Here is a 13656-nt window from a genome sequence, read left to right as displayed (position 1 = left end):
ACAGAACAGTACAATTCATCAGATTATTTTAATGAAAAGAAGAATCCACAGTGGCATTTATGTACTACTGGGGAGATTTACTGTCCTCACAAAAGGGTGAGGAAACAGTATTCACATTCCTTACTAAACAGTCTAAATAGATTGTCAATCTGGTTGGGGATGAAAAGGCGTGAGGTGTCAACATTTTTCTTAAATTTTGGTCACAATGGAGAGACATTTGCACCCTGTCAGCTTAACTGTGTGGGTGGACATGAGTCATTCTCAGGCTAGGATGAAAAATGTTTTCTAAAATATGTGGTGGTAAAAAATAAAAATAACTGTGTGTGCAGTAATTACCTAATTCTGTGATATCCCTGATAACAAAGCTATCCAATAGCAGCCATGGCAATTTGAAAGTACATGAAAACAGGCTTTTGAACCTGTCAGATGAGTTTGGAGAATCACAATGATTCTGACATGTGTTCACCAAAACTATTTAATTAAAAGAAAAACACGTTGAAACCTTGAACATCACTAGTATTTGACTAATTATGTACTCGTAAATTAATTTATTTGATACACTCTAACAAGTTTATCCAGTTGACAGATCTGGCAGCATCCCCTCCTTTGTCAAGCCACGTCAGTTTCCTACTCTCTTTGTGGATTAAAGGTGAGTTTTATTCTCTGAGCGATTTGTCATTGTCACTAAAGATGTATGATCTGTTCTGACTGTTTGAGATCTTCATAGATCTTAAATGGTTATTTTTCTTTATCATTATTATTTAACGGGAACCATATGTTACTAGCTTTTGGTCAACTTTTGGGAATTTTGGGTCGCGCTTCAGATGCCGTCTGAATCGCGTGCGGTTTAGCATTTTTATTTGTAAGACAATTGAACGTTGCTAAATGAATAGACGTAAACTACTTGTAAGGTGTGCTAGTTAAATAGTTTGATTTGTTGCCATTGCACGATTTATAGGTTACTAAAGGAATATTCCCCGTTCAATACATGTTAAGCTCAATTGTCAACATATGTGGTGGCATGATGTTGATTACCACAAAACATTATTTCGACTTGTCCCTCCTTTGGTTTAAAAACAAAAAGCAGAAATCGAGGTTATAGTGATACACTTTATTCAATGACAGTAAATGGGGCCAGTTTTTGGAGGGTTTAAAGGCAGAAATGGGAAGCTTATAATTTTATAAAATTTGTATTTTGTCAAATTATTAATTGAGCTGTAAAGTTGTTTAAAACGTCGTTTTAACTGGCGTTTTAGCGGCAACTAAGTTTTTTTTTTTTTTTTTTTAATATTGTCCAGTTTGAAAACCCCTAGGGTATTCGTTTCTATGGCTGGACAAAAAAAAAAAAAAAAAAAAAAAAAAATATATATATATATATATATATATATATATATATATATATATATATATATATATATATATATATATATATATTTCTATTTTTTTATTTGGTCGATTGGATATCGACTCTCAAAAGCCATGGATCAATCTTTTACTCTATGCGCAACTTTCACGCAGTGAGACTAAAATGTATATTGGCAACTGGCTGGTAAATGTTTAGATTTTACTCATCAGTAATTGTGTAGTATAGTGGTGTATTCAGCAGCGAGATCCTTTCACTGCCTGTTGAGAGTAAAAGTTGTTCCCTGTATGTGTGTCTGCAGTGTTGGGTAAGTTACTCAAAAATAGTAATCCACTACAAATTACTAATTACTTCTCTAAAATTATAATCCGTTTACTTTACTAATTACTTAATTGGACAAGTAATCATTCACATTACAAATTACTTTCATTTTAAGTTACTTTCTAAAACACTTCTCAACAAATTCAAAATAATGTCTCTTTTTCCTCCTCCATTGCTGTACATAAGTTATACACTCAGCACCTCACATTTCTCCCTCACATTACTCATATTATAGACCTCACTCATTACAGGTCTATAATTCATGCTTTAAAATAATGCTACATAAATATTATTTCAAAAACATGTGTAACGCTAATAATGTACTTAAAAGTAATTCGATGAATTAAAAGTCAGTAACTGTAATCTGATAACAAGAATTTAAAATGTAATGCATTACACTACTTTTTTGCCATAAAAGTAATTATATTACAGTAACTAATTACTTTGTAATCGCATTACACCCAACACTGGTCTAAAGACGAGATCCACGCAACCCATTTGTCATTGAATAATGTCTCTCTTAAATACTCTTTCTGTTCTTTACAGTCAGTAGTTGATCTAAAACAACAAAAAATAAACATTTAATTGTAATCAGGCATAGCACAGATGAGATAAAAACACTGGAGTCTCTCTTGTTAACCTGCTAATTTTAAGACGCTGTTTACAGAAATGCCGGATCTCCTTAAAGAGACCGTATCGGTTTTTAGCACGTGTTCAACAAATCAATGTACTTACCCGTAAATAGTACAAATTATGCAATTAAACAATAAACATGTAACAAAATATAATAAATGCAATATTATATCATATTTATTGATTAAATACTTTGATTTGTTCATTTTTAAAATATATGTTATGTATTCATTTGTTAATATAATCTTTCTTGGTCTGATTTATTCTGAAGTTTTCTCTGATGCTCCATCAATTGCAGTATCTGGAAAAGTTGGAAAGCTTTCAGCAAATTATTTTAAATTATTTTTTATTATCGAGACAGTATATAAGGAATTCTGTTGGTTTAAAGAGAACACACATTTCAGGCAATGTTTTTGTGGTTCAGAAATTTTATATGTTGACACCATACATATGTTGTTCTTCAACATTCTTTCAAATTAGCATGAGGAGCAGGATGGGTGCAGTCTTTCAGGCTTTTTCATTTTGTACTTTTATATGTTAGAGCTCCAATAGCAGGGGCGGACTGGCCATAGGGAGAACCGGGATTTTTCCCGGTGGGCTGGCCGCGAAACGGAGCCGAACAGGCGGCGATAAACTGAAACAGGCTGCCGCATTATGCTGAACGTGCCGCGACTGGCTGAAGAGGGCCGGTTTCTCTCTTCCCAGTCCGTCCCTGTCCAATAGTAGCCCTTTACTGCTATTGATGTGTGTAACACTTTATTCTTTCAGATTATCTTTAATAATGAACTGCAACCGAGATTGCCTGCTTAAATTATTCCTGACTGTGCTTGGTATTACTGCATTTGGTATTTACATTACACAAACTGGAATGCTGAATGTTACAGGAGTCACGAACATATTGTTGCCAACAGGGTATGAGCCTATATTTTTATCCCTCTATCTTATCCATCTTATCTTATTTACTTTAGTGCCAGTCTGGTTTCAACATAGCTTTTTGTTTTATCTTGTGGTGTTGTAAAGGCTTTATGATTTATGAATGACATTTTTCTTTTCAACAGCACAAGGCGTCTCCAAAATACAGTCTTTACTAAACCAATGTAAGTGGTTGGTTACTTAGCATTTTTAGATAAATCTTTCTCACATCATATGATCTCTTGTCTGTTATCTTCACATATTTATTGCCTTTGTGTGTTTACTCATGACCTCAGCATTGGACCATTTCCCAGTAAAAATCGATCATCTTGTTCCTGCAAGGGATTTACTATCACTGGGCTAAACGTGCCAGCGGCTGAACTAGAAGATGTTCAGAGACGACGATCAGAGGAGTACAGACAATACAAGCTCAGGTTAAAGAGGATTCCCGAGAATTTCAGTTCCTACCCATTCATTCAGTCTCATTACATCTCTGATCATTAAAGAGTTGAAGCAAGTTTAACATTTTTAGGAAGCATCGTAAAGGAAAGAATAAATGGAGAACATTTTAAAGACTATTGCTGTTTGGAAAGGCATTTGGTCTTAATGAATGCTAAAAGTGATTACATTAAAAAAAAAATCTGTTTCCTCAATGCGTTTCTTTCAGGATGAAGACAAACTTGGATACACTTATTCTTGCCCCATCCAACTCCCCCCTCCAATATCCTATCCAGGGTGTCATAGTGGAACCTCTTACAAAAAGTGTGATACCAGGTACATTTCTTTTCTTTCATGTAACTCATGTTCTCTTTCTCAGATGTGATAGTTTTATTTTACTGCTTAGTTCTCACTATCTGTTAAGTGGTGTTAGATGTGAGATATAATTTACACAACAATAAAAGCATATACATATATTTCCTCTTCACTGTCTTCAAGCTGAAATAGATGTTAGAGGTTAATTACCCCAGAAAGTTTAGATTTTAAACGAATAAAATGTAAAATTAAATCCCAAAATCTAATTTGGCAGAATGGTACTTATTATTATTTACTATTACAACTGCAAATATGTTTGGAGGTTGGATATATAAATTTTGAAACTGCCAATTCTTACAGGTTTGGCTTTGCACGCACAAAAAAGAAGACTATATAAGGTTAGTTTTGAAGTGCGTGATGTTATAGTGGTCATGTGGGATTCTTTCGTTTGCTCTTGTTTCTGTAGGTGGAGGGTCTTTTACATTCAGCTTTTTGCAGGGGTACACAGGTCAAAATCTGCGAAAATTGGACAAATTAGTGTTATATATAAATATGATTCTTTACTCATTCTGTTTTTGAAATGTGGACTCAAGACCTAATACTGATTACTTTTCATGAGATGTAAAAAAGACAAGGACTTTCAACGCTCCATGATAATGTCATTTTGAAAATTATTTAATTATTGAAATGTAAAAAACAAAAAACAAAAACAAAAAAACTTTCATTAAATCTGTGCTGACCTGATGTGGGGTCTATAGCTTAACTACAAATGAGGAACATAGCAAAAAAATCTGTCATACAAAAGTAAACAATATCTGCAGTATAACACAGTCAAGTTCTCTGAGTAGCTGAAGTAGTATAGAAGCTAGCGCAGAAGAAAGAGACAGGCAAAGAACATTTTTTAATGATCAAATAGTGCAATTAGTGTGGATTGGTTAAGTGCTCGTGGAATAGATGTTTTTAGCTGGTTCTTGAATGTTGAGATGGTTTCAGCAGATCGTGTGGAGGTTGGAAGCTCATTCCACCACAGAGGAACAGAGAAAGTAAATGACTGTGAAATGCCACTCATTCATTCACCGCAGAGAGCGAGTTGGGACGTGATTTGAAGTAAGAAGCTGCTGTTCCATTGGCTATCCTGAAGGCCAGAGTCAAAGCCTTAAATTTGATACACGCAGCTACAGGTAACCAGCGGAGTGAAATCAAGAGCGGGGTGACGTGAGCCCTCTTTGGCTGATTGAAGACCAGACACGCTGCTATGTTCTGGACCATCTGCAGTGGCTTAATCATGCTATCTGGGAGGCCGGCCAACAGTGCGTTACAGTAGTTCAGCCTTGGAATGACCAGAGCTTGGACTAGGAGCTGCGCAGCATATTCAGACAGGAAGTCATTTTCCTGGTGTTGTTAAGCGTAAACCAGCAAGACTGGGCAGTTGATGAGATGTGGGCAGTGAAGTTAAGCTGGTCAACGACCACCACTCCCAGGTTCCGGGCTGTCCTGGTTGGCTTTTGTGTAGTAGAACCAAGAGGAATTGTGAGGTTGTGGTTAAAAGATGTGTTTGCAGAGATCACTAGGAGTTCTGTCTTGGCAAGGTTGAGCTTAAGGTTGAGCTCCTTCATCCAGGCTGAGATCTCTGATAGGCAGGCAAAGAAACAAGCTGAGATGGTGGGGTCATCAGGCTGGACTAAAGCTGCATATCATCTGCAAAGCACTGGTAGGAATAGCCATATATCTTAATGATTGGTTGTTGGTGCTGAAGCGGGTTCTTCTTGTGATGTTGAGCCGGGCAAGATGTGGGGTGAGTCGTAATGGAGACTGAGGTGGAGGCCGAAGTCAGAGCGGGCTTACTGCCCTTTGATCCGTTCTCACCTGCTTCCATGGCTTCCACATGCTCGCTTAAAAATGAAAGCATGGGAGAAAGCCCAAAAGCATCAAGCTGAAATTTTGCATAAAATAGTTGTGTCTTCAGATACACAGCCTTGAGATTGATGCTCAAAAACAGGTGAAGATGTGACAGCTTGAGCTGGAGGCAATGAAGATTGCCTCCAGTGATGTAGTGTAGATGTACAGTAGATAAGTGATGTAGTGTAGTTCGAGAAAAGGAGGGGTCCAAGCACTGATCCCCGAGGATCACCAGTGGTTAGCTGGTGTGACTTGGACACCTCTCCTCTCCAGGAAACCTTGAAGGATTTGCCTGTGAGGTATGACTTTAACCATCCAAGTGCAGTTCCTGTGATGCCCAGGGCAGAGAGGAATGAACAAGAGGAACTGGTGGTTCACTTTGTCGAAAACAGCAACCAGGTAAAGGAGGATGTGGACAGATGATTTAGAGTTAGCTCTCACCAGTCACAGGGTTTAAGTTACTGACAAGAGGGCAGTCTCTGTTGAGTGTCCTTTTTTGAAGCCAGACTGATATCTGTTGAGTAGGTTATTCTGTGAATGAAAAGCAGACAACTGGTTGAATACAACCCTTTCAAGAGTTTTAGCCAGGAGAGGTAGGAGAAAGACCGGTCTGTAGTTATCGACCACTGTGGGGTTATGTGTTGGTAAAATAAACCTAAACAGGGTCATCCATCTTTTTCCACCTAAAGGGGTTTATTTTGCTACACTGACTGGCTGACTGTACATTATCCCACTTGTTATTAAACTTACCTAATTAATGAATAAATTGAGTTGAAATTATTTTATTATGTGAAATGAAAGAGATATGAGAGACTTACAACTAGCACAGCTGCTGTATGTATGAAACTGGTTGATTTTACCACATAATTGTCTGTGATTGACCAATCAGAATCAAGTATTCAAGTTATTTTTAGACTGACCTGCCTAGCTCTTTCACTTCCTAGCTGTTTGGGCTATCTTTTTGCAAAAACATTCTGCATGCCACCCTATCCTTGTCTTTTTCATGCTTGCTGCTTGCTCACCTGCCTAAAAAATCAATTGGATTGCCTTTCAACTAGACAAGCTAACAATTGCCATGTTAAAATAGTCATGCTAGGTGATTACAAAAGTCAAAAGCTAAGACTGAGGATGCTCAACAGAACAATTTTATTGATGTATTTTAACAGTTCAGATGATATATATATATATATATATATATATTTTTGGTTACCAAAGTTAAAGAAACCAGGGAATGTTTAGGTTTGTTAACTATTAGTATAATGTTTGGTATTGATAGCCTTGCTCATTTACTGTTGCTTGACAATTTATTGAAACAGGTGAACTTGGCACAAAACGTTCTATTCCGTCTAAGGCATGGTGTGCATTGGTTGTGGTTTAAACTCTGTATATCTGCAATAAGCAACCATGCACTCCAAGATATGATGTTGAGAGGAAACAAAAGCAAAAAGCATTTGATTTACATCATTGTCTAGTTTTGATTAGACTACACTGAAAGATCCATTGCCAGTTATGTCTGTAAAATTTCCATTGATTCTGGTTGATCTTTTATGTCTGCCAGGTGTCCCTGAGTGTAAAGGGTGGAGTGCTCTCAGTGGAGGATCTTGTAGATGGAGAGCAGGTGGATGGACAGGGTCAGAGTGAACTGACCATTTTATCCATCAGTCTCATACAACTCAATGACCTGTTGAGCAGAGTGACCTACACTAGCACCTTCTACCATGTCAACACTAAAGATCTGGGTAATGAAAATACTCTCCTATTCTTATTTATTCCATTTAATTACTTCAGAGAAGGATATAAACTATGCAATCATGCTCTTTGCTTTGCAAGAGAGCTTGTTTTTCAACATTCTAGTTTACTTTTTATAGGGTTTTGAATACAACTCACTTTTGATGTTTGAAGTCCATTCCAACAATATTAATTTTCTTCTCTCCTTAGTTTATTTGTCTTTTGAGGACTATGAGGCCGTATTTCCCATCATGATCAAGAGAACTTCTGTCCCTGTTCTGTATGACCCAGGGAAAGGTAAGACCACAAAGCTCAAATTAGAAATATGAATATCTAATATACACAATATAGCATATTTTTGTTGCTCAGTCTGCACTTTTTTATGATTATAAGGTATTACATTGCACTGCTGTTTGGAATACTTGAATATGATTGGTCAATCACAGACAATTCTATGGTCAAATCAACCAATTTCATATGGGATAATGTACAGTCAGCCGACCATTAATGTAAAATAAACCCCTTTAGGGGATACAAGACTGATAACCCTATTAGGGTTTATTTTGCGGTAATTACCAGCTGTCAAACTACAGCATCCATTACTTATAATACACTTAATAAACAAGTTATAAGTGTATTGTATGACATCAGAACAACACAAACAAGAATAATCATTTGATTATAGCAATTTATGACCAATAATGCAACATGATTGTGTATTCTAATGGATACACCATTCAAAAGTTTTTTTCAAATATACTTAATGAGACCAACTATATTAAAAATACGTTATAATGAAAGGGAATCAGGTGTTTAAACTTGATTCACTGATCAGTGACCCTCTCGCTTTTTCTCAACTTAGATATTAACTCACAGGTAACCATAACAACCAAGACCTTTCTGAGGTATGAGGAGCTGAATGTCCTCATCAACAGTATCCGACAGTTTTACCCGGAAATCAAAATCATTGTTGCAGACGATAGCCTAATTCCAGAAAAGGTGAATGGCAGCAACATAGAGCAATACATCATGCCACCTGCACAGGTAAACATTTCTACACTTTATCTACACATGATATGCCAAGGTACTTTTTACACTTTTCTGTTTTCAGAGAAATCTCAAGATGCAGTCGAACACTAATCCACAAAATGTGTAGCAGTGTAGGCACACTGACAATTTACATAGGTCTTCAATCACTGTGAAATGCTAGGATCTAATATCACAATTTTAAGTTCAGAGTGTAATTAGTGATGTTGGCAGGTAAGCATCACTTTTACTATTATATAAGTTAAGTTGGATGTTGTATTATATCATATTGGTCACATTCAGGGGCATATCTATGATTTAATTAGCAAATCTGTGAGCAATAGAGCGCACCAGTGCCTGCCCACTTTTTTAGCCATTTGGGTTCCAGAAGGATCTAACCCATTCATTTCTTCCATAGAGTTTTCATAAAATTCTTCATAAAAGAGTTTTAAGCCATGAACCAAACCAACCAGTTCTGAGGTGGATCACAACATTACAAACTTTGATATGAAGCAAAAATGTTTGAAAATCTGACAAAAAGACAAAGGAACAAGACTTATCTTTCATGAGGGCCTGAACTACAAAAAAAGTATTAGTTGATTATAAGTATAGAAATAATACATTTGAATTTTATGGCAAATATTTTGAGATTTACAAATATATAAGTAGTTTGAGAATGTAGGAAGACCAGCTCGATTCAGTCATTCACAATATGTCACTAGTCTAGTTTGTTATCCACAATTGTCTGATTCTTGGAGCGTTTCTTTTCAGGATCATGGGTAGTGTAGTTCTTCAACAGGAATTCCACTATTAAACATGATTTCTAAAAAAATTAAGCTGGAATAATATAGACTGATGGCTTCAACAAAATCATATATTATCGATGAACAACCACAGAGCTCTATTTAAAAAATTAATAGGATCCCTGGGCATTTTACCGACCAACCCTGAGTGTTTCGCGAGAGCAGGACACTATATCGGAGCTTATACGAACATATATGGGCTGCCCTTTGAACGTGCACAATGATTGACAGGCAGAAAGTCTTCTGATTGGCCAAACAAATGTTCTGACTGTGGCCCGCGGACATCTTTTACCCCTCTGTTTAATCAGCCTAGGGCTGTTACAGTGACAGGTGTGATTCATGACACCTATTTCTAACAGTGATATCTAACAGGTAATAAAATATATAGGCGTTTTCTGCATGTCTTTTTATAAAAAATTCACTTACAGCACCTTTAAGTATTAACTTGTTCCTCAGGGCTGGTTTGCTGGCCGGAATCTGGCTGTATCACAGGTGACCACTAAATACTTCCTGTGGGTGGATGATGACTTCATATTCTGGAACAATACGCGGATAGAAGACTTTGTCAAGATCATGGAGAAAGTTCCAGAACTGGATGTGGTCAGTAAAGAGATGCTTTTTAGAAATTAAATTAAGCTTTTGTTTTGTTTTTTTCCAAATGATCTCCACTCTTTAATTTCTTACCTATGTTAGTATTAATTCTGACAGAATGGGTGAAAAAATTGCATAATTCATCCCTGTTTTATTAAAATTTCAGTACTCATAAATCAAAGTAAAGCTTTTCAGCTAGTGGAACAAACATGACTGGTGCTTGTCCAACCATGAGTTTGGCCCACCTTGGCAACAAGCTATTGGAACAGTACCTCACTCTGTCTTTGTCCCTAGCTTGGTGGAGCAGTAGGAAACAATCAGTTCTTTTTCCGCCTTGTGTACGAGGAGGGGGAGGAAGAGGAGGGTGGCTGTCTCCAACGTCGGCATAGAGGGAAGCTTCAGTCTCTACCAGGCTTTAATGGCTGCTTCTTTGTAGATGGGGTCGTCAATTTCTTCCTGGCACGGACAGATGCTGTGAGAAGGGTCGGCTTTGATCCATTCTTGAAAAGGGTGGCTCACACTGGTAGGTGCATCTTGTGGATTCAAGTGCCATTAACATGTGAAACTTACATAACATAGGTTGTTTGGCTCGTCAGCTTGAACAGAGAGTGAAACAGGAGCCGTCAAACGTTGTGTATCTTATTTGATACACACGGCGTTATAGGGTTAAAAGCCCTCTGTCATGTGACTTTTGAAGTCTAATTATAATAGGTTAGTAAATAGGTCTGGTAGGCATGTTTTGGGGCCACAAAATAAAGGCTGACGAGCTTCATGTGCTATTTGATTAAGGACTGAGCAGATACGGTGGTTTGAAGAGTGTGTACTGAACCTTTATGACATTCACTATGCACTGCTAATTAGAATGTTAGAATTATTTAAAATGTCATTTAAAATAATTACATTGTAATTATTTTTTTCTTAATAAGATGTCACAAAAGTAATGCTATGACCCTCTGTGTTGTCCCCATATACATCCCATTTAACTGCTTAGAACTGGGTGGAAAGTAGAAAATAGTACATAGTATCCTACATTTGTTTGAAATATCTTTAGATATCTATTCTTGATTTTTCTTTTTCTCTTTTTCTTATATCTACACTCACAGAGTTTTTTCTTGATGGTCTCGGAGATTTGATGATTGCTTCTTGTAAAGGACTTTCAATCGGCCACCAAAAGAAACGCAAACAAAGCAAATACAGAAGATTTAGGTTTCCGGGACAAAGTGATGGAAAAAACAAACTGGCTCATCATTACTTCAAGAATAATTTGAAATGCATAAAGTACTGAGTGACTTTTGCGGAGAGAGGTGACCAATCTCCTGTCAGATACCAAGTGCTGCTTTTCCACATACAAAGAATTTAAAACTTTTTTTTATTTAATTGTTTTACTTATAATAAAAGTATGTAAATGTAAGGTTCAAGACTCTAAAATACATCACAGAAACCAACTACACGTGATTGTTAAAAATGTTTTGATAAAGAAAAGAGTCGTTTTGTGGGCAAGGTGAAATGGTGTGACATTTTCTTTTCTTTCTGAGACTATTCAATCAATGGAGTCAACCATCAAAAAACAGGACAAACTTCAGTTTAAACAAAAATGTTGTCATATTTATCACACTCTATGTGTCACTGATATTAAAATATTGTTTTCAAATATTACTGTGAATTGTACTCTGTATTAAATAAAACTGTAATTATGTTGAAAATACTTTGTTGATGAGAGAGGTCAATGGAAAATGGACAGACTGGTTTGAGCTAATAGAAAGGCTGCGGTAACTCAGATAACCCCTCTGTACAATTGTAGTGAGTAGAATAGCATCTCGCAATGCACAGTGTGTCAAACCTTGAGGGGGATGGGCTACAACAGCAGAAGACCACATTGGGTTCCACTTCTGTCAGCCAAGAACAGAAAACTGAGGCTGCAGTTAGCATACCATTTGTGTACCTCAGCAGAAATCCAGATTTGTCAGACAAGGTGACGTTTTTCCAATCATCTGTTGTCCCGTTTTGGTGGGCCTGTGCCCATAGCAGCCTCAGTTTCCCATTCTAAGCTTACAGTAGTAGTACCCAGAGGGGTCTTCTGCTACTGTAGCCCATACGCCTCAATGTTCAACGTGTTGTATGTTCAGAAATGCTTTTCTGCATAGCACTTTTGTAATGCCTGTTTATTTGGGTCACTGTCACCTTCCTGTCAGCTTGGAGCAGTCTGGCCATTCTCCTCTGACCTCTGTCATTAACAAGCCATTTTCACCCACAGAATTGCTGTTCGTTGGATGTTTTTAGTTTTTTGCACCATTCTCTTAACACTCTAGAGACTGTTGTGCATGCAAATCCCTGGAGATCAGCAGTTACAGAAATACTCAAACCAGCCCGTCTGGCACCAACAATCGTGCCATCATCTAAATCACTGAGATCACAAATTTTCCCCATTCTGATGGTTGATGTGAACATTAACTGAAGCTCCTGACCCATTTCTGCATGATTTTATACATTACACTGCTGCCACATGATTTGCTGATTAGATAATGTAGAATATTGTTATAAAGTTGAATACAAATTAATCAAGTATAATCAATGTAAATATAGCCATTTTATTCTACAATTATTTCTGATGGTCAAGCATGTATCTTACTGTGTATCTGTGTAGAGGCCTGTGTAGGAATGGAATGTGCTCACATATGGTAAACTGAGTCTCCTGCTTTGACACTAGAGAAAATATATGGTGAGGCCCCTTCACAGAGGTTTCCTGTCCACTTCTTACAAAACAACAGACTGAAGTCACTGAACAAAATGATAAATAATAGTGACATGTATGGAATGTAGTAGCCACGCCAAGGTTGTGTTTTATTAAAGATTTGAAGGTTCTACAGTTTTTGATGTATGTTGGAAAGTAGGGGATGACAGAAGTAGAATGAACGTTCTGGAAGAGGGTTTCTTGAAGATGGTTTAAGATGGGAAAGTTTGAAAATAACATTTGGAGGTGCTTTGTGAGAAAAGCAGTTAATGTAATGAATTATTAAAATGATCACTATTTTCACTGTTGAAGAATAACTTAAATATATTACTGTGAGATTCTAAAAAAAGAAAAAGAAGGAACAAATGTTAAGATTAGAAACAGCATGAGGGAGTGGAATGTCCCCATCTGAATTTCTCCCCCGCCCTACTCTCTCTCTCTCACTCTCAGTCTAAGTTTGATAAGTGTCTGCTTGAAAAAGAAACACAAGAGCAGATTTTGAAGTGTGCTAAAGGCACATCTCTAAATTGTTTTATTTTCTTTTGATTTTATTTTATTTTCTATGGAAAATGATGTGATTTGACAATAATGTTAGATACAGTGATATGAAGGAGAGGTTCAAACAACTTTCCTCATCATGACTAAAGATTTATATATTCAGAGGACAATCTAAAGTTAACGGTTTATACTAAAGACAAGAGATTCAGTTGATCTGAAAGTTGATCTGACACACATAATGTAGGTTCAAAACAATCTAGAGACTATTATTGAATTAAGGTGATGTTTTTAAATTAAGCTTCCTAGAAGCTTGACAGAGGCTACCCTTTATTTTGTTTAATCCCCACCATGATACATGGTCTTTTGTGAAGTACCAGAAATACAACCTGAATGGAAAT

General features: G+C 36.7%; 1 protein-coding gene across 1 annotated transcript; it reads left to right on the top strand.

Moving 5' to 3' along the window:
- The first annotated feature begins 97 nt into the window (after positions 1 to 97).
- Positions 98 to 12885, top strand: LOC127452230 (beta-1,4 N-acetylgalactosaminyltransferase 1-like). Its single transcript, XM_051717578.1, has 12 exons — positions 98 to 649; positions 3086 to 3229; positions 3376 to 3414; positions 3526 to 3663; positions 3897 to 4003; positions 4343 to 4380; positions 7440 to 7620; positions 7820 to 7906; positions 8472 to 8653; positions 9895 to 10038; positions 10324 to 10552; positions 11133 to 12885. Exons 2-12 carry the CDS (start codon positions 3099 to 3101, stop codon positions 11312 to 11314), a joined length of 1458 nt encoding a protein of 485 aa, XP_051573538.1. The 5' UTR covers positions 98 to 649; positions 3086 to 3098; the 3' UTR covers positions 11315 to 12885.
- The last annotated feature ends 771 nt before the right edge of the window (positions 12886 to 13656 follow it).

Source organism: Myxocyprinus asiaticus, chromosome 14 (genome assembly GCF_019703515.2).
Source record: "Myxocyprinus asiaticus isolate MX2 ecotype Aquarium Trade chromosome 14, UBuf_Myxa_2, whole genome shotgun sequence".
In the NCBI taxonomy this organism is placed as follows: Eukaryota; Metazoa; Chordata; class Actinopteri; order Cypriniformes; family Catostomidae; genus Myxocyprinus; species Myxocyprinus asiaticus.
The sequence above is the reverse complement of the archived record's forward strand: the minus strand, read 5'-3'. Positions and strand labels throughout refer to the sequence as shown.